Source organism: Drosophila sulfurigaster, chromosome 3, assembly GCF_023558435.1.
Source record: "Drosophila sulfurigaster albostrigata strain 15112-1811.04 chromosome 3, ASM2355843v2, whole genome shotgun sequence".
Classification (NCBI taxonomy): domain Eukaryota; kingdom Metazoa; phylum Arthropoda; class Insecta; order Diptera; family Drosophilidae; genus Drosophila; species Drosophila sulfurigaster.
Window position 1 is genome coordinate 22,139,559 of NC_084883.1, and position 23,853 is coordinate 22,163,411.

Sequence of the window (23,853 nt, forward strand, 5' to 3'; positions counted from 1 at the left end):
TTAAAATTATTTATTTTTAAATTAAATTATTAACTGATAGACAGAAAAAATAAATATATGAGATGTAAAGTGGCTCTAGGTGGGAATTGTCGAACCTTGCTGTATTTTAGAAATCTTTTAAAGACAACTTTATTTTTCGTAAACTTTCTTTGAAATTATAGAAAATGTAAAATTAAAAAATCTCTTTTCATTCAAATGTGTATTAGGAATTCGATTATAATTGCTGCATGCCAATTAATTGCAGCATACAGCTACAGCTAGATAATACATAATCTAAAGTAAACGTATTCGACAATTCGAGGCGCCGCATTGACAGTACAACACCTTGCCAGGCACCACTCCCACCTCGTAGTTGTAGTTCCATGTCAGTTCAGTGCCAGAGCGTATATAGTTGGCCGAAAAGAATGCAACCCATGGAAAACGCAGATCATGTGTGTCCACGAATACGTTTTGGACAAACAAGTTCGGTGCACACGAATGCTATAAAGAGATGAATTATGATCAATAAAAAATACATGTTCTTAGTTTAGTTACGCATTTCGCACTCACATTAAAGTAGCGTCCCAAGTTACCGGTTGTCTTGGCATCCATTATGTAGGGCGCTTCGTCTTTGCCAAACAGCCGCCGCACCGAATTTTCACGTACTGTTTCATCTAGATCTGCATTAGGATTGAAATTAATTACAGCCCGCTCTTGCGAATCTAATTCATTAGCTTGATTTGACTGATTGCGCGAAGCACGCATTTTATCCTTCTTACGCGGCTGGTAATACTTATTAGGCTTGAACTCATCATCGTCTTCAGGATCGGGTGCATAGGTATCTTCCTCCTCCTCTGTTGCTGAATGATCCACTTCAGATTCGTAGCCCTCCTTCAATTGTTCGGCCACCTCTATATAATCCAAATCTGCAAAATATTCATCTCCCGCATCTAGTCCCCCCTCGTTGGCCATCGTTTCGGTTAGCATGTGTCCCGCATAGATGCATATGAAGGCACCTCGCGGTATATCATTAACGCAACGCAAACCCCAGCCACGATTCGATGTCTTAAACACCTGCAACTTCATTTCCAGCGAATGCTGCACCACACGATTCAAACAGTTCTTTCGGCACTTGCAGCGCGAATTGCATTCATAGATTCCCGTTGGCACATGCTCGTGCAGGCGCTTGTACTGATAGCCAATCTCCTCGATGGGTTTGTTGGGATTACAGTACCTAACGCCGGCGACAGTCAGCTGCCAGCAAGAACACTTTGATTTATCCTGCAAACGAATAAGCTTCATCAATAGGCGTTTACATTGGGATATGTGGAGCTACTTACCGAGCAATCATCTTCACAGTCACAGCCCACTAGGAACTCCTCGTCCAAATTCAAGTGCACTCCCTCTGTAGGTATACGCTGTTTGGCGTAAGTACATGGCGGAGGCAGCGAGTTATCATAATAATTGACTAATGGAATAGCCATTTTTTCTTGACCCTTTGAGATATCAGCCTCCTTCACTATTGTCGGGTCAATAGAATATTCTGCCAAGCAGCTCAATTCAGGCGTAAAGTCAAAGTTTTCGACATTTAGCACATTTTCTGTAGCTCGTAAATAGATGTGGACCTCGGCCAAATTTCGTAAAGTCTTTCCACACGGACCACGATAGACAATGCTAGTTTTAGTCTTCTGTTTGAATTTCAAACGCTCCCAGCCACAAAGCAGTGGCTTGGACAATGGACTGTAGCTATCCAGACAATATGCAACAGTGAATAAACAGGAAGGCGAGCATTCGTGATGAGTGTACACCTTGGGTGGTAGGTTGCGTTTTGTTGTAAAGAACACAACATGTCCCTTAGGTCGATTCTCATCATCGACATAGATGGTGGAGTTATTCAAATGGCGCACTGTGTTCCTAGTTGATGCTGAGTTTGCCGATGCCGATGCCGCCGCTGATGTCGACGAAGTGTTGACGTTTTGTGGAGCAGAGCTGCTCTTTCGTGCTATGGCACGCATTTGCTGATTAACCTGCCGAGTGCTTGTCTCCATTTCTTTGGTGTATCGAATAAATGGCTCAGTTCGCTAAAAAGGCGTTTTCATTTAGATTTTGTAAGTTACAATTGATATATTAAATGTATTGCTTACGCGTGGCAAACGATGCTGTTGCATAGCGTTGGCACTATTCAATGCATTTTGTGTTTCCTTAAAGACGGGACCCAGACGCAAGGATCCACGATAGATCCACTCCGTGTGGTTCTTGTCATCGTCAAACTGCATCTGCACCAGACTGCAATCTACATCAATGACGCGAGCATACAACCATGTGCCATTCGATTCCGTGTTCATATTCTGGCCACGCATGCACTGCACCATTGGTCGATCCACTGAATACTTTTCAACATATTTTTGTATGAAATCTCGCGAGCCAGGATGCACATCCTCCCACACTCGTTCCGATGCCATGCACACCAAACGCACATCATTGTGCTGCACATACTGTGTATAGCCATCATCGTAGAAGATCAAGTATCTGAATCTATTTGCTTGTTTCAAAGGTTCAGCAATAATTCCTGGATAGAAAGCGCTGGGTACAACATCTTTCTCCTTACCACGAGTCAATGTGTTGCCATTAAAATAGGCTATCACACGAGTGCCTACAAGAATTATATTAGAGCAAAATTAGAATAAGAATATAATATAATGTAGAGTAGAGGATTTTTTCCAGGTGATTGCAATATTATTTTTACCAATGGTTAATCTCACTGGAGGCGGTTCAAAGTAGGCCAAATGCTTGGCTGTTACTGTTTTGACCATTTGATATGGCGTATTGAGATATTTGATTTTGTAGCTTTTCACTAAATTTCCGCCAACTGTTGTGCTTTCCGTAAATTCAATTACTTTGACCGACACCCAGCTGGCAATGGCCTTATTCTTAACCGCGTAATATGTCTCATTGATTTGAATGGGTGGCCTTTCTATCTCTCCGGCTGGTGGCACTTGCTGCGAAAATATAATCACTAGTTAATCATATTACAAGATAATATGCAATTGCACTTACCACATAATCACTCAGGTTTTGATATAGATCAAGTGGCGGCATATGTTTATGCACCACTTGGCAGTGATTGTATAGAGCAAAGTGCATTTTGTCAGCCATATGCTGTAGATTACTCAGCTCTTCGTTGGCCAACTCCAGTTCGCGGCCCATACGCTCGGTCTTTGATTGCAGTATAGTCTTCGACCAAGTCATTTGATCTTCCAAGTTCACCTTAGACACAACCGTTTTAATGGCATCTTCCAACTCATTTTCAATTAACTGCAAATCGTTAGCTGAAAATTCAGCTTTTTCTGCAATCGAAAATTAAAGCATCTAGAAAGCTCAAATATGCAGGATTCTCTACACTTACTCGGCGCATCTTCGGTTTCCTCTTCATCACTGCTGTCCAGTGCAACATACTCGGCATGATCTTGCTTAAAGTCACGCAGCAGCAAGGGTTGCTTTGCCAACAAGTGTCCGGCATAGTCCTATAAAAATAGTGTTGAAGATTAGCTTGTATTCCAGAGCAGTTGTGAGGAACCAAAGGAACACTCACCTCATAAACATCCATTGCCGTGTCGTGGCAACTCATGCAGATGTATTGTCGTTTGTGTGCCTTTCTGGGCACTCTGTAGTAGTTCAGAGCTGCCAGGCTGGCTAGGACATATTGCTTGTGCATCTTCTGGCAGTTGCAATTGAGGCAATCCTTTTTGTAGTAGATCTCGTTATCCTCCGGAAGGTCGATGTCTTTTGTTGTCAGCGTGTCTTCTTTATCTTCCGTCTTATTTTCATCTTTAATAGGCTCATCTTCCATTTTTTCAGTTTTTTCGAGCTCTACAGTTAGTATATTCTCTTGGGCACTTGTATCATCGACGACTTTCACTTTTACGTCATCGATATCCTTGGCAATGTCCTTGGATTCAACTGTTTCCGGCTGCTGCTCCACTTTGGCATCGAGTGCAGTTTTCTCTTTTGATTGGTTGTCATCTTTTTCTTTAATTTCACTCATTTCTGTGATTGAATCTTTGTCAATTGACTCACAAGCAGCTTCTTTGCCAGGACTACTAATGATTTCAATGCTGCTATCACTGTCGAGCACGTGTTCCTTTTTTTTTGAAACAGTCTCTTCTGTATCTGCTTTACCTAAGACCGGTGCAGATCCTGGACTATCAATCATCTCAATGCTACTGTCCAAATCAACTTCAATCGGTTTCGGCTCGTCAGTGGATTCTTCTTTTGTAGTGCTATTATCCATATCATAACTGGAATCCTTAGTATCCTTCGAAGCGTTATTATCGTCGGGAATAGGACTGCTGATGACTTCAATACTGCTTTCCAAATCTGTTTCAGTTGGTTTATTGCCATCAATTTTTTCTATAGAGGAGCCAGTGTCCTCCTTGGAACTTGCCAGTGAAGTCACCTCACTAGGGCCGCACTTATCTTTCTCCTCACCATCTGCTGCTTTTGCCACAATCCTATTGGATTCCTTCAACTCTGTATTATTTTGATCGTTTTTGGTTTTAGATTCATCAATGTCCGTGGTGGTGTCTACAATATTTGCATCCTCATGTGCCGCATCCATTGGCTCATCGAGATTCAGCTCAGTGGTTGTATTTTTGTCGGTTTGTGGCAAAAAGCCGGTCGCTGCTTCCGCGAGCGACTTTTCTGATACTTCTGTTGTTGCCTGCTCAATTGACGTCTCTTCAGTCTCCTCCGCACAATCCATTGCTGCTGTTGACACCGAGGCCATGTTTATTTGGCAATGATTAAGATTCGATTGAGGTACAACACAACATTTAACAATTTAAAAAATTCCGTGAAAAACAACAAGAGCAATCGACTGCAAACGTGTTGGAAAACTATGTTCACTGGGTTTAAAATGGTGAGTTTTCTAACACTGAAATATCGTAAGGAAACAGGGTGTGTTGCATGATGCTCAAAATATTTGAGAGACGTTTTCTCAATCTCCTGTTAAATTCACTAATTAAAGAATATATTATTGACTATAATTCAAGAAAAATTCAACTAAACAAATACCGAATTAAAAAATTAACATTTTGAAAAATATTACAGCTTCACAAAATACCAAAAGAGAAATGTTTTTCAAAGAAAAAAAGGCTTTCAGAAAGTAATTTTAGTTTTTTTCCATGCAATTTATTGATAATTGTTTTTGGTTTTGTTTTTGTTTTCAAGCATTTTAAACCTTAACGTCGGCCTTGTAACCGTTCTCATCGGCAGTGTAGGTGACCACGACGAGGCTGCCATCAGGAGCGGTGTATTTGTAAGAGCCGGAGACACTGTTTGTGTGCTCATCAACCTTTCCTTGCTGGTTCAGTTCAATGCCGTTGGAGGTCTCAACATTGTAGTTGAAACCATCGGGATTAACCTGGACGCGCTCCTCAGTGGTAACAGCTGAACGCTCATCGACAGCACAGGCGACGGCCAAAAGGCAAGCAAGAACAATCTGTAAAAAATACATACATATTTATTTCTTAAGTTTTTGTAAACATGCATAATTTATCACAATTTGTTCTTACCACGAATTTCATGTTGAGGTAGTTGGTTGTTATCTGAGAACGAAACAGAACTAATGAGATATGCAACTGCGCTAGGCTTTTATAGTCACTAGCTACAAATCTGATATCTGATGACATTTCCAAACTGGCCCGACGAGTAACGGAAATTTCACCAAACTTGATCTGGAACAGTTTTGTTTAATTTAAGCAAGAGAGTACCTTACAATCATTTGAGCGTGCTCATGCTTAAATGTTTATAATTTATTATATTGCAAATTAGCTTATCTGCAGATAATCAAGTTTTTGCTGGTCTCATCAGTGCAGTTTTAAATATCATAAAACATCAAAGTACAAGTTTTAGTATAAACTCGATTGTACACAATTTGAATATTGCATATAGTTAGATTTGTTAGACATGTGCCTTAAAGAAATAGTTATCATTCTTCTATTCAGTGAAGTTATGAAATATTTCATACATGAAAATAAACTTAATATTAATCAAATAATGACCAATATGTTCTGAACATATAATTAACTAATTTGGACAATTAGCATAAGATTCAGATAATAAAACAGGTTTTTATAAGTGTGCAATGTCTGGAACAACTGCAACCTATATATCCTGTTCTTAAAAACGAAAATAAACATCAAATCCATTGCTTATACATATGCATATGTTAAAATTAGTGTAATTAGTGTCAATGTGCAGACATCTAAATAAATTGTTAATGCAAGCTCAAATGAAAGAAAATCGATCGAAGTTGATTTGATATCAAATCTATTCTACTACTAGTAAAATCTACAAGTGTTTACAATTAATCTATTTTCATGTATAATCCAGCTAGGCTTTCAGCTAGTTTAAATATCTATTTCATTTTGGAAATTTTATCATATTTTTGTAACTATTTTTTTCATTTACACAGATACTACAGAAAACTCGGATGTTGGCAACACTGGTCAGCTATGTTCTTTTGGTATATATTATAGATTTAGTTTGCGGTCACACTCATTGTTACACGTGCTGTCAGCAAGTTGTCAACTTTGTTATTTTGCTTGTGTTTTTATTTCGGTAAAATCATGGCCGGTGATGGGAGCGGGTCCGATTCTGGGAGTGACTATGAAGTGGAACTGTATATACAGCCGAAGAGAGTGAGGAAAACAGTAAACGATGATTCTGCCGATCTACTGGGGAACTTTGATGACGAGAAACGTAAAGAGATCTTTGAAGGCACATATGTGGACAAGGATGATGTCAAGAACGCCAGCGATTCTGACAGCAGTGACGCCGAGGACGAAGACCACCCGGATGAAAACAATGAGGTAGATGACACCAAACAAACGGAGGAAAAGGTTGCAGATGGCAGCGAAGGCTCTGCGGACGAGGAAGAAGAATCCAATGCTGATGGACACATAACCACTAATCAATTGAATAGTCTACTGCGTGGTGCCTCGAAATTAAACAGACACGTACTCTACGTTACAAATCTCAACTTTGAGACGACTAAGGACGACTTGGAGTCGCACTTTGCGGTTGCTGGTGCTGTGAAATCCATTAGAATACCCAAAAAGCGACGGGGCGGTTTTGCCTTTGTGGAGATGGAGGATCTGAAAAGTTTCCAACAAGGATTCCGCTTGCACAACACAGAATTGCAGGGGCGCAAAATCAAGGTTCAGATATCGGAGGCAGGCAAAAAGAAGTCTGCAAACAAGAAAAACATCATAAAGCAAAAGAATCGCAAACTCGCGGAGATGCGCAACGAACAGAAGACATTCACAAAGAGTGGCAAATTCTACGACAAGGATTTGAAGAAAGAAAAGGCCAAAGATTTGCTCGCGCGCAAGCGTCGGCGTAAAAATCCAGCACCCAGAGGAAAATAAATAAAGAAGGTACAAGTGTTTTACATCAATGTACTTTCTTAATAGTCTCTTAGATTGTAAATAAATGTAACTTAACAACAATTTGTTATTGATTATCACTATTGCCAGCGAACAATATAAAAGTTGCGTTTACCCACACGCAATAGGGAAACTCCATTACGTAGGACATGGACGCCAGTCGTAATAACTTCTGCAATATTCTGCACTCTCTTTTGGTTAACGTAGAAACCTCCAGCGTTAATAATACGTACGGCATCGGCTGAAATTCATTGATGGCGATTATATTAATCTCAAGTTCATAAAGAGTAGCTTACTTTCTGTGGGAAAACACTTGGCCTTCATGGCCAACTCCAGAATGGACATGCCTGGCTCAGGAAGTATGTCTACCATGGTGGCACCTTGAAAGGTTTGCTTAATCTCCGTCACGTTCAACTCAGCGAGGCCATCGACGTTTCCCTTGTACAGAGCGTTGGTAACTCGTTCCGCTTGCTTTAAGCCGTTCTCTAAAGATTACTATTGTAAGCATATAAATGATATGAAGATTGAAAACCATTCCATACCGCCATGTACAAGCAAAGTGACATCTTCCGCCAGAAGTGTTTGAGCCTTGCGTTTCTCCGGTTCCTTGGAGTGTTCTCGCATCAATTGCTCCACCTCAGGCAGCGGAATAAAGGTGAACAACTTTAGCAGTTTCTCCACTTCGGAATCTGGCATTCGCATAAAGAATTGATACAATGCAAACGGTGAAGTCTTATTTTCATCCAACCACACAGCATTTCCTGCTGATTTGCCAAACTTATCGCCCTCCTCGTTGGTAACAATTGGAAGTGTCATTCCAAAGACCTCGCGCTTGGGTTCAACGCGACTTATCAACTCGTGACCAGTCATCAGATTGCCCATTTGATCGGAGCCGCCCATTTGAAATGAGCAGTTGTGTTTGCGCAACAAATGCAGCCAATCGTAGGCCTGAAAGATCTGATACGTAAACTCCGTAAAGCTCATGCCATCCTCTGATTCCAGACGTGATTGAACCGAGGAACGCGACAGCATCGATCCCATGCGAAAGTGTCTTCCCATGTTGGCCACAAAGTCAATCAGACTTAGATTCGCATACCAATCTGCATTGTTGACAATTCTAAAATCAGATATCGAATCATTGCCATATCAATTTAGAAAACTTAAGAACTCACGTGAGTGGCTCGAGCTTGGAGGTGTATTTTTTTGTATCCCAGAGACAGTCCTCATGATTTTTGAACACCTTTCGCAGCTGCTGCTCGATGGCTTGCAGGTTTGTTTCTATCACAGATTCGCCTAGCTGATTGCGCTCCGTTTTACGTCCACTTGGATCTCCAATTAGCCCGGTGGCTCCACCAACCAAAGCTATCGGTTTGTGCCCGGCGCGCTGGCAGTGCAATAATCCCATAATCACAAGCAAGTTTCCAACATGTAAACTGTCCGCTGTTGGATCGAATCCGGCATATATGCTCTGGGGCGCAGTTTTAAATAGATTCTTCATCTTTGGACTGTATTGCATGAGTTTTTCATATAAGATTAAGTTAATTTATTATTGACGTGAACTTACGCAGCAGTGTCTGGGAAAATGCTTTGAAAGAAGCCGCGATCAGACAGCTCCAATAGGTTTCTGTGGCTAAAAGTGCGCTTGGAGTAACTGCATCCGCTAAATAGCGGGCGCAATAGTTTCACTCTTAAGGCGAACATTATGCAAAACTAATCACAGATCCGGATTTGTGCTTGCAGTGGAATAACAAACAAAGATGAGGTTATGTTGAATGTTTTGGTATTTGCGACTACAGCTGACCGTCAGCTGTTCCATACATGCCTTGAAATACAAGGTTGTAAAGTAAATGGTTATCATGATATGACATCACAGTATATGTAGAGTATTAATTTTGCAATAAAATGTATGTTAAGCAAAGCCATTCTCTTATAATTCTAAAGTAGTATATCTTAAACTATGTTGTCATTACTAAATCCCGGTAAATTAGTAATTGCCTTAGAGTGACCATATTACATACATTTAAAACACTCGCTCATTAATCGCTCAATGCAACACTGTTGTTATGTTGACTGTTTATCGCTTTTTGTTAATCAAAACAAAGAAACGTTCGTTCATGTTAAATGTTTTGTATTTGAAGTGAATTTTAGCCTGTAATGGCAGATCATAGTAAATATACTATTCATAATGTTGCTGAAAATTCGTCATGCATTGCTAGATATAACAAATCAAACTGCAAAACAGTCGGTCAAACAATCGGCAGTTATAATCAACAACGAGATCATCATCAGCTCAGGCAGCATCTTGCAGCCTTTTGTGCATCCTGATGGCGATGGCGACCGAATTCTGCATAGCCTGCAACAATGCAAGCTAGTCGATGTACAGGATGACACCTGCGACGAGGGCAAAGTGCTGCGTAAATTAAATTATCTGGTGACCTTTGATCGTCAGCGTCGTCCACTAACAGATCGAAGTGCACAGCAATCTGGTCAAGTGACCCACATACTGACCCGCTATGCGGCGCAGCCTTTGTATGTCTTTTGTGCGGCAGAAGTGTCTCGAAATCTGCACAAGATCTTGATGAACGCCGACTCTGATAGCCAAGATGTTTTGCGCTCTAGTTTTCTGGTACTGACCATGAGAGCTCTAAAAGAGCGTGAATCCTTTAAGCGATTCCTGCAACACATCGCCAGTTATTTGCGCTACCTGCAGCCAATTCATACTCTGGACGATGTGCTGGTCATGTGTTCGCCTTTTGGCTTGGAAAATTTCTACAAAACCATTAGCATTGGCAAGGTGTCCAATGTAATGGGTAGCTCTCTATTTGGCTTATCCAACGCCTTGCCATTGGGCTGTGAGGGCTCAGCGGTATTTAATAATAAACTGTAAGTGCAGGTGATATATATTATTTGCATAACTAAAGATTACTCGTTTATTGCAGTCGGTTAATTGGTGTTATTATATGCACATCATTCCAACGGGAACAAGAGAATGTTAATCTGACTTTGGCTGCCAATTTTGGTTATCTGTTACGTGATTTTATGGAGCAATTGGGCACGCCAATTACTATGTTTAATATGTCGCGGGAGCCATCGAATTTTTCTTGTATGTCCCTTTTGGAATGCATTCTTGCAAAGTTAAATTGAGTTTTTATTTTTTGAATTCAAGGGGAACGCACCATCGCAGTCATTGAATCATCTGGTCAACAAGGCACTGGCACCTTTATAAAAGTGCATAACAAACGCTTTATTCTGACTTGTGCTCATGTCGTTGGACAGGTAAATATTAACTGAATAGCATTTGTTCATTTACAAACCTTTTAATTAGTGCTTGCAGCCCAACTCGAAAGTGCTTTGTCGAGCTATTGATCGAGAATTTCATTCTGATGTTATTTGGTGCAATCCCGATGAGAATCGACCCTATGATTTAGCTCTGCTAACCGCTCCTGACGATGTGCCTGAACGCCATTGCGTTCGCTTGGCTCGCAATCGTGCTACTTTGGGACAAACCGTGTACAACGCTGGCTTTCCATACTATGTGAATTTCAACTTTAAGTACGATTTTAACCCGTCCATATTCCAAGGTCGCATTATTAAGTGCGATCACGGTGCAATAATGTCCGATGGCAGCGTGCAGGCTGGTCAAAGCGGTGGCCCAATGTTCGACCAGAATGGTAACATCCTTGGAGTTTGTGTGTCCAACATTAAGCATGAGGATGTCGTCTATCCAAATATAAATACTGCGATTCCGACCTTTGATATCCGGCAAACTCTGCAGGAATTTGCCAGGACTAGTGGTTCGTACAAAAGACGTTAAATTTTCTAATAATTCACTAATATATTTCAGATGTAAAAGTGTTAAGCAATCTTGTTGCGAGCCAGGATGTCCGAAGAGTTTGGTCACTAGAAATGCCTCCCATTCAAAGCAAGCTTTAAAATAATGCATTCCACCAAAAAGGGTATATATATGTATACACATATTTGTAAATATATGACCACACACAAATGATGTGGTTTATGTTTCATTAAATCTAAGTATTTTTGATTAAATTAAGTAATTATTCACAAACAAAAAGAAAGATTAATTTTTATCCAGACAGTCATTAACATGACTTTGCAGAACAGTTAATGCGTTAAATGATTTCGAGCAGATCGGACAACGGAATTCAGTATCCGCTGTCTTTGCAGCTGCGCCTGTTGGATCCAACACCTGCAAATATAAGTTCCAAATTGTAATCATTCTACATATTCAAGCCACAACGGCTATCACGTACCCTTACCGGTCTCTGCTCATCTCGTAAAGTGCTCGTGCTAGCTGATGTTGACGGCGTATAGCTAGATTTACTATTTTTGTGCGATTCAGCCAGAGCCTCGATGAGCTCTTGGTTACGTCTTTGCAATGCTCGCAAATCTACTAAATATTGCTCCTTCTCACCGGCATTCTTTTCCCGATCAGCGCGTTCCATTTCAAAATCTCTTCTATAAATATCGATTTGTGTCTTCAAATATGCAATTTCTTCATCTTTTTGAAGATCCTTAGCTTTTAAATTATTGACATCGGCGCGCGTTGCATTAAAAAGTTCTTCTGCACTTGTCAGGTTGACCTTTAAACAGTTGATCTCATCAATATATGTTTTTTTCTATAATGAAAATAGATTAGTGGGATAAACTCAATTGTGTAGTATACGATGATGTATACCATATCATTGATTTCAAGATTTTCGGCCAATAATTGTGACATCTGACGTTTTAGATCTTTAACTTGGAGTTCATGTTCCTCGCGTTTAATATATTCAGATTCTGTAGTGACAGCTTCAGGAACGTACTCGAAGGACGGCTGCAAATATAGTTGCACTTTGAGCTAATACGAACATAATACAAAGGAGTATCTACATATAATGTAAAGCTATTCGTTATCTGTTATTTTAAAGCCTGATAAGAAGCACAGTTGAATAATCATACTCATTGAAATGTATCACTTACTACTTGATGTTGTTGCAGTTTATCAATTTCAACACGCATATTGCTTATTAACGAAGATTTTTCCGACACACTTTGACGAAGTTCATCGTGTTCCTTTTGTCTGATATTTTCCACCAGACGCATTTGCTCCAAATTCGCGTCAACATCCTTTTTTAGTTGTCGGTTTTCCTCAGTTAATTTATCTATCTGGAATTGACATTCCTGTAGCTTTTGTTTATATGCCTCTTCCCTTCCAGATGCTTCCTCTCGCCACTTCTGGGTAATTTTATAATATCCCTGCATCGTATTATTAACTTTATCCAAAGTTTCTGAATGTAAAGATTTTTATGAAATGGGATATTATCGTATGTCGTTTAAGTCTTACAAATCAACTGTTCAATTGTATGAAAAGTATTATTCAAGCCTGTGCTACACAAAAGCACAAATTGTTGCAAATTAAACAATCTTATGAAAATATTAAAAGTAAAGTTGTTGATTGTTCAAAATCACAACAGATTTGGCTTTTGTATAGCACAAAAAGGAATAAAACGCACATACGTTTTAGAGCCACATATTCGGTCATCATTGTTTGTAGTTTTACAACATCCTCGGCACAAGCTTGCATAGAGCAAAGACTGGGAAATTGTGAGTATACGCTGTTCTGTAAGAGATAAAAAAATTAAAATTTATAAAATACGTAACATATATGTAGTATATACACATGCATCAATTAGCTTACCTTAAGCACATCAGGATTAACATCGCCCAAGAGGAAGCTGGCAGCCAATGAATTTTGCTCTGATGGCAAAGTTGTGGGTAGGCTGTTTTCATTTAATTTTGTTAGTTCCGCAATTTCGTTTTGTTGATTCAAACTGACAGGAGCAGCTGTATTCTCTGTCGCAGCCACTGCGGTTTCTCCATTTTCATCTCCATCATACTCCAGGGCATCGTGTAGAAGAGAATTTCCATGAGAGTAAAGCGACGGCAGAGGGGAACTGCCTAAAATAACGAACGAATCCTCTTCCGCCATAATACCTCGACTTGCTTTCAATTACTGAGAATATTTAAACGTAATCAGTTGTTAATTCAACCAACATATGATAAGTATTCAGCAGGGGATTCCCCGGATTTGAAAAATATACAATGGATCTTGTGATTAATCGATAAATACACAACTATGAACACACATGTGGTGCTGAATTGCTTCGCGTGTTTCAAAATCGAAATTACCGTTTCTGTACATATATACATGAATATTTGGGTCCGTATATGTATGTGTTTTATCTCTTTGATTTATTTAGTGATTCATACAAGCAATGTGTTCTTTTTCCAGGCTTCCCCGACTGCTGCGTCATTTGAAATTTTACTTAGATTACTTGTGTTATGAATGTACAAACCTTATCGGTAGTTTTTTCTTCACTAATGTTTTAGAATTCTTGCGCGTCTATTGAGTTTTGCTCAGTTTTCTTAGCGGTCTAACAGTTATTTTTATTTTTGTGCATTTTATGACCTATTTTTAAAGTGAGACCATTTATATAAACAGCTGTGTACTAGTGTGACCATATTGAATTGAGAAATATCGATAGCAAAGCATGAGTGTTATGAATTTTTGAAAAAGGATAACAACATTATTGTTTCTCTTGATTATTGTGTATGTTGTACAATTTAACTTGTTTAATTTAAGTAATTTGTAGAGAAAAATATACGTTGAAAACATCGATGGAACCAAACATAGATGTTTTTTCTAATATATTAAAATTGTAATCGATCGACGGTTTTTTGTGAATATCGTTTTACAGCACTGTTTTCAAAGGCTAACCGTTGCGTTTTGAACTGGCTATGTATGCAACTGTTAACGATTTAATGATCAATTAAGCAAATTTTCAATATCAATTGAGAATTAATTTGAATGTCATAACTTTGTGATCGACATGCACTTGGTGTAAAGTAAACTGGAAAGATTTGTTATTGCAGTATCCAAAATAAATTTTTTTGTATTGGATTTTCAGAATTGACGTATTAAAATATGATATATCTGCCTAAGAACCGGATTCACCTTTTATGTGATAACTCCATTGTCCTCTTTAAAGTGCATGTGTAATTTTTTATAATGTGGGTTAATGAGGTGTTCGCGTGATAATTTGAGCACAATGGGAACTGGATTTAGTTACCTTTTATTCGAATATTGGTAAAAAGGCTTTGTAATCGGCACTTTCATTGCATAAATATAGATATCAGTTTTTGTGTACATTCACAGATTACGTATACGTACAGTGATAGCTTTGTTACACGGACATTTCATTTGTAAAAGAATTGCTTCAATATGTATTTATCTACACAATCATTCTTAGTTATTCATCTCCGTAACTTTTGGCATTTTGGGTGCAGATGCGTCCGATGCTTATTTACATATTCGCCGAATTAATTTTGCTTTTTGTGGTTAGTGTTTAAGATATTGTGAATACAATTTTCAGCAAATTTGTAAGAAATATGAATCATCAACCTATTTAAAATTCTATTACTATTTTGGTATTTATTCACAAAGCATCCAGATTTCGTTGAAGATGGTATTATAAAGAAAACCCCCAAATACAAGATTTGGGTTAAAACAAAAAGCAACAGCTGTTCAAAGGCAGAGAGTATGGCTTTCACTGTGTGCAAATTAAATACATAATCATACTCAAATCAAACTGGTTTGATTCGATATGACAAAATTCATAAAAAAAAACCAAAAACAAAAACACAAAAATTCAGATTGATTTTGCAAATACAAATATAAAGTTTTATTTTGTAAGAATCTCTATGTCAGCTTATAACTAATGCACACGAATAAATAAAATTAAAGAAAACTTAAACGTTGTTATATAAATTGTACAAATACGAAATTCAATTAAAGCTCAAGTGCATCGAAACCATTTACGCGGTTAAACAAAGATTCCTCATGCACGACCATTATCAATATCACATTCAAATCTTTCAGCCACCCGACACACTCAATCATTATACTTAAAACTATAGTACTACTATAATCTAATAAAAATCAATTCAGAAGGCGTTACGCCCCCTCAACCTGTGGTGACTGACATCTTACGCCTGCCCCTTGCTATAATAATAGCCAGAGCTGATGAGGGGCTGCGGATGGGATTGCGTCTGTAGCTGTAGCTGTAGCTGTGGCTGTTGCTGTGGCTGTGTCTGGCGGAACTGACGTCGCACTTGCTGAGGATGAGGTGGTTGCAGCTCTCTCTGCAGAGCAATGGCCGCAAAGTGTTGCTGCTTGAGTGCGCTAATGGTAGCAATCTTGCGATGTCTGTTCGGGCGTGGGTTGCTGTTGCCGCCGATGTTGCCACCGTGCGCCAAACGATAAGTTTCCAGATCATCGTCACGCGGCAGCGGCCGGTTTTTGTCCTCCTCAACGGGTGTGCCATCGGGACGTAGACGAATCACCAGCGGACCGCTCAGATACGTCTGTGGTGGCTCAGCTGTCAAGGCGGCGGCAACGGGAAGTTCACTTGACTGCTGGACAGCTGGACTCTGCTCACCGCCGCCATAGCCATAGGCCATATCCATGTCCATGGCGTATTTGTGCTTGTGCTCGATGTTGCCGCTGCTGCTGCCATCGAAGAGAGGATTTTGCTGTTGTTGATTCTGCTGCGGTGGCTGCTGATGGGTGAGTATGATGAGCGACGAGGCCGGAGGTGTGGGCACCGTTTGGGGCTTGCGTGTGGTTATCAGCGTTGCACTGGGATGATCCCGCATAATCGATGACCAGACTGCGGAAAGACACAATTGAAAGCACATTGAAATCACGTACTCTTATCTCTTATCGCTTATCGCCACATATATGCCACATATGGGTGAACATGTGACAACACGTAGCGCGGAATTTCAAGCCAAAAATCGAATGTAGTGGTAGCAATAGCTGCACTCTGCCAGCTGCTGTTATCGCTCACGGAAGTTTGGCACTGAATTCCCACGCTTCGCATACTGAGATGGGTTGAATTGAGGTTGAGGGATGGGGATGGGATGGAAATTAGAGGGTGATGATGTTGATGTCATAAATATGCAATACTCACTCAGCTCATTGGCATCGCGCTGATACGGATCAAGTGCCTCGAGTTGCGCATCGGAGAATGTTTGCAATTTCTCATAGCCATAACCAAGCAGATTGTGCTTGCATTGGTTTACGGGTTGGCCACCGCCCACCGTTGACTTGCAGTGCACGCTAACCAGTTGTGCGAACGTTGAGTAGAGGTACGACATCTGAAAGGGAGGGAGGGGAAGAAGAGAGGCGAAATTAGAGATAACTTGAGAGACTGACTTGAGCAATAGCGACAACAACGGGAATAAACAACGGCAGCGGGCAACAGTGCGTGTGAGTGATGCGCTCAAATGAAATGCATTTCAAAAGCGACTCGCGTTGAGCAATAACTGCCTCTGCCAACATGTGTGCATATATGTTATTTAAATCTGTAAGATGTGTTTACGTATGTGTATGTGTGTGTGTGGGTCTATCACTGGGTTGGGTCCGCAACTGTGCTCTAGTTTACGGTTCAGCAGCCAAAGCAGCGCAGCGCATGCCCAGTTTGCTTTATCAACGATTTGTTTGCTTGCTATTCTTTGTGCGCATCGAAGCGTTGAATAGACTTTTAATTGCAGAATATTCTACGTGGAGAGGATGACACATGCCCAAGATCGGAATTTCGCGACTGGTGACGCAAAGTCGCAAAGCCCAGCCTCACATCGCTGCCATCATCTAGTATTTGACATGCTAATCAACAGACACTAGACTGATAATTAATACGAAAAAATAATAATAACAAAATCCGGCATTTCTCATTTATTAGCGTCAAGCTAAACTTAATTTGGAAATAAATAGAAAGTAAGGCCAAAGAATTAGAATTTGTGTCATACTCGAATGGCAGCCAATTCTGTTTGGTCTCATGCACCTTGAGCTGGTTCCAGTCAAACCAAAAGATTCATTTGCATTGGATTTGAATTGGACTGCGACTTGGTTTTGGGTTTGAGTTTGGGTTTTGGATTTGCATTGCTTCTTGGCTACGTCTCGAAGTTTTACAATTTAACGCTGTTTGCATAATGATATACCCGATGTATGCACAAAACGCTGGCTCAAATTACAAATTACCGTTAAACCCACAACAGCAACAGCAACAGCAACACAGCAAAAGCTACAGCAACAAAAACAATGGCAACAACCTGTAGCGAATATGTATGTTTATTGACCACAAGACGTGTGCAAACTGTAAAATGCAATTTGAGACAAATATGCTTTTTTTCTACATTTGCGCATACAAACTCACACACACACACACACACACACACACACACACACAAATGCACACAGATTTGTTGTTATTGTTGTTTGTTGTGTGCAGTAAAAAATTACTCAATTTACCAAGCCAATATAAAGTACACAAATAAATAAATGATACGTGTAGGCTTTTTGTTTTTTTTTGGTTTTTATGATTTCTGAATACGATCACGAATTCACAAACACATACGTCAGCAAATCCCCATATAATCCCTTATCTGATTTATTTAACATTTTTACAGCCTTTTTTTTAGTGTTCCAGCCCCTGACACAATTAAATAATTAAGGAGAATCTCCAAATGAATGTGAGCAACAGCAACGAGAAAATAAATAATAAATTTAAAAAAAAGTATAAATATAAAAAATGAAGGCGGGTGTTGTCAAAGTCACACACATTATCCGATATATTATAAATTTACATATATACGTAGTATACAAATTACGAGTACAAATCTTGGCTTTATAATGACCGGCAAATACCTGAGATCGCACTTGCCGATCGTCGTTGCCTGGCAGCTAATGATTTATAAGCTGCTTGCAAAATGATTAACAAACTCGCGCATCATTTCCAATTAATTATGAAAAATGTTAATTGAATTTATAAATGGATATGCATATATATTAATACATTGCATATGCATATGAGAAAGCTGAGAAATGTTAAAAAAAAAGCTCAACTCAGCTTAGCTTCAAATGCTGATAGTTGAAAATGAAGTAGAAACGTACTTGAACCTACGTATAACCTCTAGGAGTTTTTATTATGCATGCATAATATTTCTAATAATAAAACAAGAATTTGAACTTGAAATTATTGTGTGTGAGTATTGATGTGATCATGAGAACAACATTAAATATAGTCCGTGTTTATCATGTATCGAAGATCTTATCTGTTTAGTTAGGGAATTCCACACTCTTCTTGAAGATTCCCCATTTTTCGGGGAATACATGGATTTAATTAACAGTGCTTCTAATTCGCACTTAAAACAACAACAGAACGCCATAAATATTCGCAATTTGGTGTATCCCCGGAACTAAAATGCTAACCAAATGTTTGATCATTTTTTGTTGTTGTATTTATTTTATTATTATTATGTTGTGTTGTGTCTGGTTCAATAACCTGTCGATATACGCAGTTTACATTATGAAACAGAAGACAAAAACGAAATAATAAAACAAAAAACAAAACTGATAGCCAAACAAGTAAAAGGGTAAAAAATTTCAACAAAACTAATAAACAACCGGTGGAGAAACGTTAACATTAGCGTCCAGCCAGTGGCCCAAAGACAGACAGACAAAATCGGATGGAGATGGAGATGGAGATGGAGAGACACAGACACAGACATCGAATACAAAAGCATGATTGCCATTACCATTGGAAATGTTGATCCCGTTCACGTTCATTATGATGATGACGATGCTGCATTTTTGCTTATGGGAGTAAGTCGGTCTGTGAGTCTATATATATACTATACCCCAAATATAAATACATATTTCTTTTTACGTAAAAAAGTAATGCGAACATAATTTATTTATTGAAGTTCGGGTCAAACCGGCTAAACGCGTTTGCACCTAAACATTAAGGGCAAAAACTACAACAAAACTGAGAAGAAAAAAAAAAAAAACAGCAACAACAAAAACATTGCTTGTTTTTGCAATCGAAAATCGAAAGCGCTAGAGATGAGGTGAGATGAAGCGAACAGAAAACGGTAAACAAAATTTAATTAAAAAACAAGTAAGTGTGCTGAGGTAGGGACTACGAGACTGGGAGACACCCTATAAAGAAATTAAGTTAACTCCTATTAATACTCAACAACTTTCTTAAAAATCTATTAGCTTGTGATATATTTTGTATAGTAGAGAAGATATAGAATTGTATTGTATGTGGGTTTAACTTGTGAACGTACTTTGACCTATAGATAGAATCCCACTTTAGATGATTCTATCACTATTTATTGTACGCAGTAAAAAACTTAGATTTCAATTAGCAATTTCTAATGCTCCGTCTTCTATTGTTTGTTTAGTTTTGCCATCTGCGTTTTAGAATTTCGCAATTAATTAGTTTTTGGAAATTATTTTCTCGTTTGTCTATTGATATGCGGGTACCGGATATTCACGTATAGTACAACATATAATACGTAAGTACGCGATTTTGTGTATAGAATTGAACATGTCGAATTCGTTTTGTTGGATTGTACTCGCATTACAAAAACGAGACTTGGGTTCCATTGTCTGAGCACTTTGTGTGTATGGAGGGGCTTAGAATAAAAATAAAAGTAAATCGAAATACATAATAACAAAATAAAAAGGCCGAAACGACAACAAAGCTGCTTGAAATTGAAATTATTTAAGGCGCAGTTCGCGTGCGAGTTGCTAAAATAGATGCGCTGCCAAAAAATAAAAAAACAAAATTAAGAAAAACAAATGCTTTATAGGATGTAGTTAGCACAGCGGCATGACTTGGCGAAACGATGTCGAGAGGGGCTCACTATAACTAATTGCATTAAGCTGTCATTAATAACTCGCATGCTTACGATATTTACATCGTATTTATAATAGCCGCAGAGTTCATTAACTGTTTATGAGCGTGTAACATGCCCCCATCTCCACATCTCCACATCTCCGCTACCCCCCACCACCCGCTACACAACCATAGATCGCCCAGATAGACAACCGGAGTGTGATCCACGTCCGATCTCAATCCCAATCAAAGACTTGACGCAGGCGCCGTCGTTGTCACGGTTTGTTGCGCAAAAAAGTGAAAAGCTTTTTTTTTCTGGTGAATTTTTGTTTTGTATTTTATTTTGTACAATCTCTCCTTCCCTCCCCTCCACTACTTTTGGCAGCAATTGCCAATGTAAATGAAAATAGTTTTTAACGTCGATTTAGTTTTTTTACATTTTGTTTATCATAAACGAAATTTAATGTTTTGTCTTGTTGTCGTCGTCCCGGTCCGTTGATTTAGTGCAAGCTCATTTGGATTTATGGTTGGTTTTTTTGGTAAGTACTTTTCATTTTGCTAGCAAATGTTAGCCGTCATTTTTGCCATAAATAAAAACACCATGCGAATTCAAATAACTCAACTTGTTTGCAAACAATAAAAGATAGTACTGATGAGGGAAATGCGATGGGAAACATTCGTTTCCTATTCAAATTCTCCAAGCTACAAGCTTGAAATTCTCATGATAGGGAAATGAGATACTCGAAAGAATGAGAGGAGAAGAAAAGCTGTAATTACTGGCAGGGAATACAATGAAGGTGTCCGAGTTCCCTATAAAATTTATAATTAATCTCACTCTCTAGGCAGACACTAAGTAACTTTATTGTTAGCCAGGTGAATATAACATATATGTATGTATGTGTTTATATATAATTTATACTCGTTTAGTGTGCTTGTATGTTAGGCAATTCTCACCAAGCCTTGCTTTTGGTTGTTTCTACCGAGCTGCACAAACTGACAAACATACACAAAAAAACCAAAAACACTTGAGCACAAAGTGACTCGATGCCTTTCTAAATTTCCGTTTCTTGGAGTCTTCCACAAAAGTCTCGAGTCTGTTGAAACCGGCAATACATTAAGTATGTTTAAACTTACTGCTATACTTGTCTGCCATATATATATATATGTTATGAGCGAGTATATCTAGATATATATATTTGCAACATGCAAACGCTTGAGACATGCGCGAAGGTAAACAAAAATCTAAGCGTTTCACCGAATGACAAACTTGAGATATAGACCGGCTGAGCCGGTTGATGATGATGATCTCGCCGTTGTCGGGTTGTCGTCATTATGTCGATTGTCGTCTGCAGGAATGGAACCACATGAACAATGATTAGCAGAAGCCAAACAATTGATAACACGATAACACACACACTGACTGAGGACAATGTCAAGTTCAGAGCTATGCGGCATATGATGTTCATATTTATGTCAAGGATGACTAACGCCGATATTCTTCTTCAGCGTATAAATATGATAACCGCGACATATTTGATATTCAAACATGTATATTTCTGAATACAAAACTGAACTCTAGTGGAGCTTCTGCTTCAGCTTCAGCTTCAGCTGTTTTCAATGTTTATTTAATTTAATTTTATTTCAATACATTATTGTTTTTTTGTTTGGATTTGTTTTTTGGTTTTTTGTCTTTAAGTAGCATTGTATTTATTGTGATTCAGCTAACTATTTATTTATTTTTTGTCTGTGGGGCCACTGTGACTGCGGTACAGTTATGCAAATGAGCCTCAAATACCGCTCACTCTGATGCTCAGTTTAATGTCGGCTGCCCATGCATATTCAGTATTCAGTATTCAGTGTTCAGTATTCAGTATTGAGTATTCAAATTATTCAATATGTTCGATGTGTGTTCGATATGTTGTTGCCTGGTGTGGAAACGAACGACATAACATTAAAATATGTAGCTGCTAAAAGCAGCAAAGCGCCGTTAATATTTGTACATCACAATGTGTGTGTGTGTGTCTTTGTTAAGCACTGCTATTTATGATGTTCATTGAAAAGTTATCATAACATCGAATATGAAATCACATCAAAATATTGATAATTATGTTTGTAAATGTGCGAAAAACTGTGCTAGATTTACCGGATTGCCAATGCCAAGGACACGAGGCACCACACCACGCTATTGTCATTGTTATAACTGGAGCGAACATGGCGTATGCGTAATTTGGCGATTATCATTATGATTTTGTTCGATGCAAATTAGAAGGTTTCATTCAATTCACTTTTTTTTATGTTTTTTATTTTGCTGGCTATTTTAGTGGCATCTTGAGTGAAGTGGACTTACCTTTTCGTTACGCGACAAAAACTCCCAAATCGGTATTGCCGAGGCTGAGCTCATTTGGATGGTAACAGCGCTGAGCAGGCAGCAGGCTAAGATCACTCTTGCAACTTGCGTCATGTTGCTGGTTGGATGTCGAAAGGTTGGATGCGTTTGATAGGGCTTTTACTTTGGATCCGGTCTCCTGGGGGCCAATTGCAGACCGTTGTTGTTGTCGGTTGAGGTTGACGTGTTTGTGTAATGCGCGTCGTCAGACTTTCTTTTTTTCTTCTTCTTATTTTTATTGTTGTTGTTGTTTGTTATTTGGCTCAATTAAAGGCGCTATTGTGGCCCATTTGATGTTAATACCAAAAGCGAAACTTTCTTTTGTCCAATGGCTTCACTTTGGCTTATGCTCTTTGCTTTTGCACTTAATTTAATTAAAGTGTACAACGAGCTTGACTAATTTCGTTTTATTTGTTTTGTTGTTTCAGTTTTGTTTATTTGTTTGTTGATGTCTGTCTCGGCTTAAAACGCAAAAAGCTCGTTTCACATTTCACACCCACTGTTGAAATTCCTCTCGCACACATACACTAACACATACACAGCAAATTGACAACTTGCCGGCTTCGTCTGCGACTGCGACTCGTCTTCAAATGAAGCAACAGTCAGCGGTGCACACGTATTTAAGCTTTGAGCCCGGTTGAAATTGTGATGCACGCGTGACACGACTCTGCACGAACTACTCGCAATCTATTGGTGGAACGTATAGAAATCTTGCAGAAATATCGGCACGCTTACAACACTACTCATAACTGAGAGCTAAGCTTGCGAGAGTGCAAATGGCAATGCAAACAGGTGCTCTCTCTTATTGCGGCTCGCTCTCTCACAACTCTCTCGCTCTCTGATTGAGTGACACGCACACAGCAAACTTGTTCTACACGCTTGCAGTTAAAATAGAAATTGAAAAATACAAATAAATAAATTCAAATAAAAATTGCAAAATTTCAAAGTCAAGTTTACTGTCGTCGTCGTTGAGTCTGCCTCATGCCTAACAACCAAAAGCAGTTGAGCTTCAGAACGTAATTTATAATCAATTGCATACATACATACATACATACATACCTACATACAGTACATATGTTATGTGTGCATTTATTGAAGCAATTATTGCAAATTTGCTGTTTGATGGGAAAACAAAATACGATATTGTATGTGTGTTTTATTTAACAACCAAATGATAATTAATATGTGTCTTGGCGCCAAGTTGAGATCCTCTTTTGTTTGAGCTTCGATTATCGTAAAATTTATTTGATTGAAGAGTAAAGAATGATCATAAAAAAAAAACAAATTCAAATTG

The 23,853-nt window shown here is 38.8% G+C and overlaps 7 protein-coding genes across 12 annotated transcripts; 2 read left to right on the top strand and 5 right to left on the bottom strand.

Moving 5' to 3' along the window:
* Positions 1-180: 180 nt before the first annotated feature.
* Positions 181-5,032, bottom strand: LOC133844904 (histone-lysine N-methyltransferase eggless). Of its 2 annotated transcripts, XM_062279191.1 has the most exons (9): positions 3,572-5,032; positions 3,386-3,503; positions 3,037-3,326; positions 2,726-2,978; positions 2,124-2,632; positions 1,320-2,060; positions 759-1,260; positions 550-659; positions 181-480 (listed from the first exon to the last, which is right to left on the bottom strand). In XM_062279191.1, the coding sequence occupies exons 1-9, from the start codon at positions 4,763-4,765 to the stop codon at positions 274-276; spliced, it is 3,924 nt and encodes a 1,307-aa protein (XP_062135175.1). In that variant the 5' UTR covers positions 4,766-5,032; the 3' UTR covers positions 181-273. The 2 variants fall into 2 exon arrangements, with proteins under 2 accessions (XP_062135175.1, XP_062135174.1); XM_062279190.1 differs by having other exon boundaries at positions 550-1,260; positions 3,572-5,031.
* A 115-nt stretch (positions 5,033-5,147) lies between these two features.
* Positions 5,148-5,699, bottom strand: LOC133844910 (larval cuticle protein 9). The gene is made up of 2 exons (XM_062279204.1): positions 5,553-5,699; positions 5,148-5,479 (listed from the first exon to the last, which is right to left on the bottom strand). The coding sequence occupies exons 1-2, from the start codon at positions 5,667-5,669 to the stop codon at positions 5,213-5,215; spliced, it is 384 nt and encodes a 127-aa protein (XP_062135188.1). The 5' UTR covers positions 5,670-5,699; the 3' UTR covers positions 5,148-5,212.
* An 813-nt stretch (positions 5,700-6,512) lies between these two features.
* On the top strand, positions 6,513-7,490 carry LOC133844909 (uncharacterized). Its single transcript, XM_062279203.1, has one exon. The coding sequence runs from the start codon at positions 6,609-6,611 to the stop codon at positions 7,407-7,409; it is 801 nt and encodes a 266-aa protein (XP_062135187.1). The 5' UTR covers positions 6,513-6,608; the 3' UTR covers positions 7,410-7,490.
* A 17-nt stretch (positions 7,491-7,507) lies between these two features.
* On the bottom strand, positions 7,508-9,364 carry LOC133844907 (tyrosine--tRNA ligase, mitochondrial). The gene is made up of 5 exons (XM_062279198.1): positions 8,992-9,364; positions 8,600-8,932; positions 7,970-8,544; positions 7,724-7,912; positions 7,508-7,668 (listed from the first exon to the last, which is right to left on the bottom strand). Exons 1-5 carry the CDS (start codon positions 9,126-9,128, stop codon positions 7,508-7,510), a joined length of 1,395 nt encoding a protein of 464 aa, XP_062135182.1. The 5' UTR covers positions 9,129-9,364.
* A 138-nt stretch (positions 9,365-9,502) lies between these two features.
* On the top strand, positions 9,503-11,503 carry LOC133844906 (uncharacterized). 2 transcript variants are annotated; one of them, XM_062279197.1, is made up of 5 exons: positions 9,503-10,310; positions 10,367-10,530; positions 10,594-10,703; positions 10,762-11,221; positions 11,272-11,503. In XM_062279197.1, exons 1-5 carry the CDS (start codon positions 9,613-9,615, stop codon positions 11,358-11,360), a joined length of 1,521 nt encoding a protein of 506 aa, XP_062135181.1. In that variant the 5' UTR covers positions 9,503-9,612; the 3' UTR covers positions 11,361-11,503. The 2 variants fall into 2 exon arrangements, with proteins under 2 accessions (XP_062135181.1, XP_062135180.1); XM_062279196.1 differs by having other exon boundaries at positions 9,504-10,310; positions 10,753-11,221.
* On the bottom strand, positions 11,363-13,933 carry LOC133844908 (NF-kappa-B essential modulator). Of its 4 annotated transcripts, none has more exons than XM_062279201.1 (7): positions 13,784-13,933; positions 13,126-13,440; positions 12,945-13,047; positions 12,408-12,715; positions 12,124-12,261; positions 11,705-12,064; positions 11,363-11,634 (listed from the first exon to the last, which is right to left on the bottom strand). In XM_062279201.1, the coding sequence occupies exons 2-7, from the start codon at positions 13,414-13,416 to the stop codon at positions 11,506-11,508; spliced, it is 1,329 nt and encodes a 442-aa protein (XP_062135185.1). In that variant the 5' UTR covers positions 13,417-13,440; positions 13,784-13,933; the 3' UTR covers positions 11,363-11,505. The 4 variants fall into 4 exon arrangements, with proteins under 4 accessions (XP_062135185.1, XP_062135183.1, XP_062135184.1 ...); XM_062279199.1 differs by having other exon boundaries at positions 11,699-12,064; XM_062279200.1 differs by lacking the exon at positions 13,784-13,933 and adding an exon at positions 13,574-13,683 and having other exon boundaries at positions 11,699-12,064.
* Positions 13,934-15,141: 1,208 nt separating this feature from the next.
* LOC133841401 (rhythmically expressed gene 5 protein) lies at positions 15,142-23,152 on the bottom strand. Its single transcript, XM_062273831.1, has 3 exons — positions 22,521-23,152; positions 16,460-16,646; positions 15,142-16,156 (listed from the first exon to the last, which is right to left on the bottom strand). Exons 1-3 carry the CDS (start codon positions 22,632-22,634, stop codon positions 15,474-15,476), a joined length of 984 nt encoding a protein of 327 aa, XP_062129815.1. The 5' UTR covers positions 22,635-23,152; the 3' UTR covers positions 15,142-15,473.
* Between the last annotated feature and the right edge of the window lie 701 nt (positions 23,153-23,853).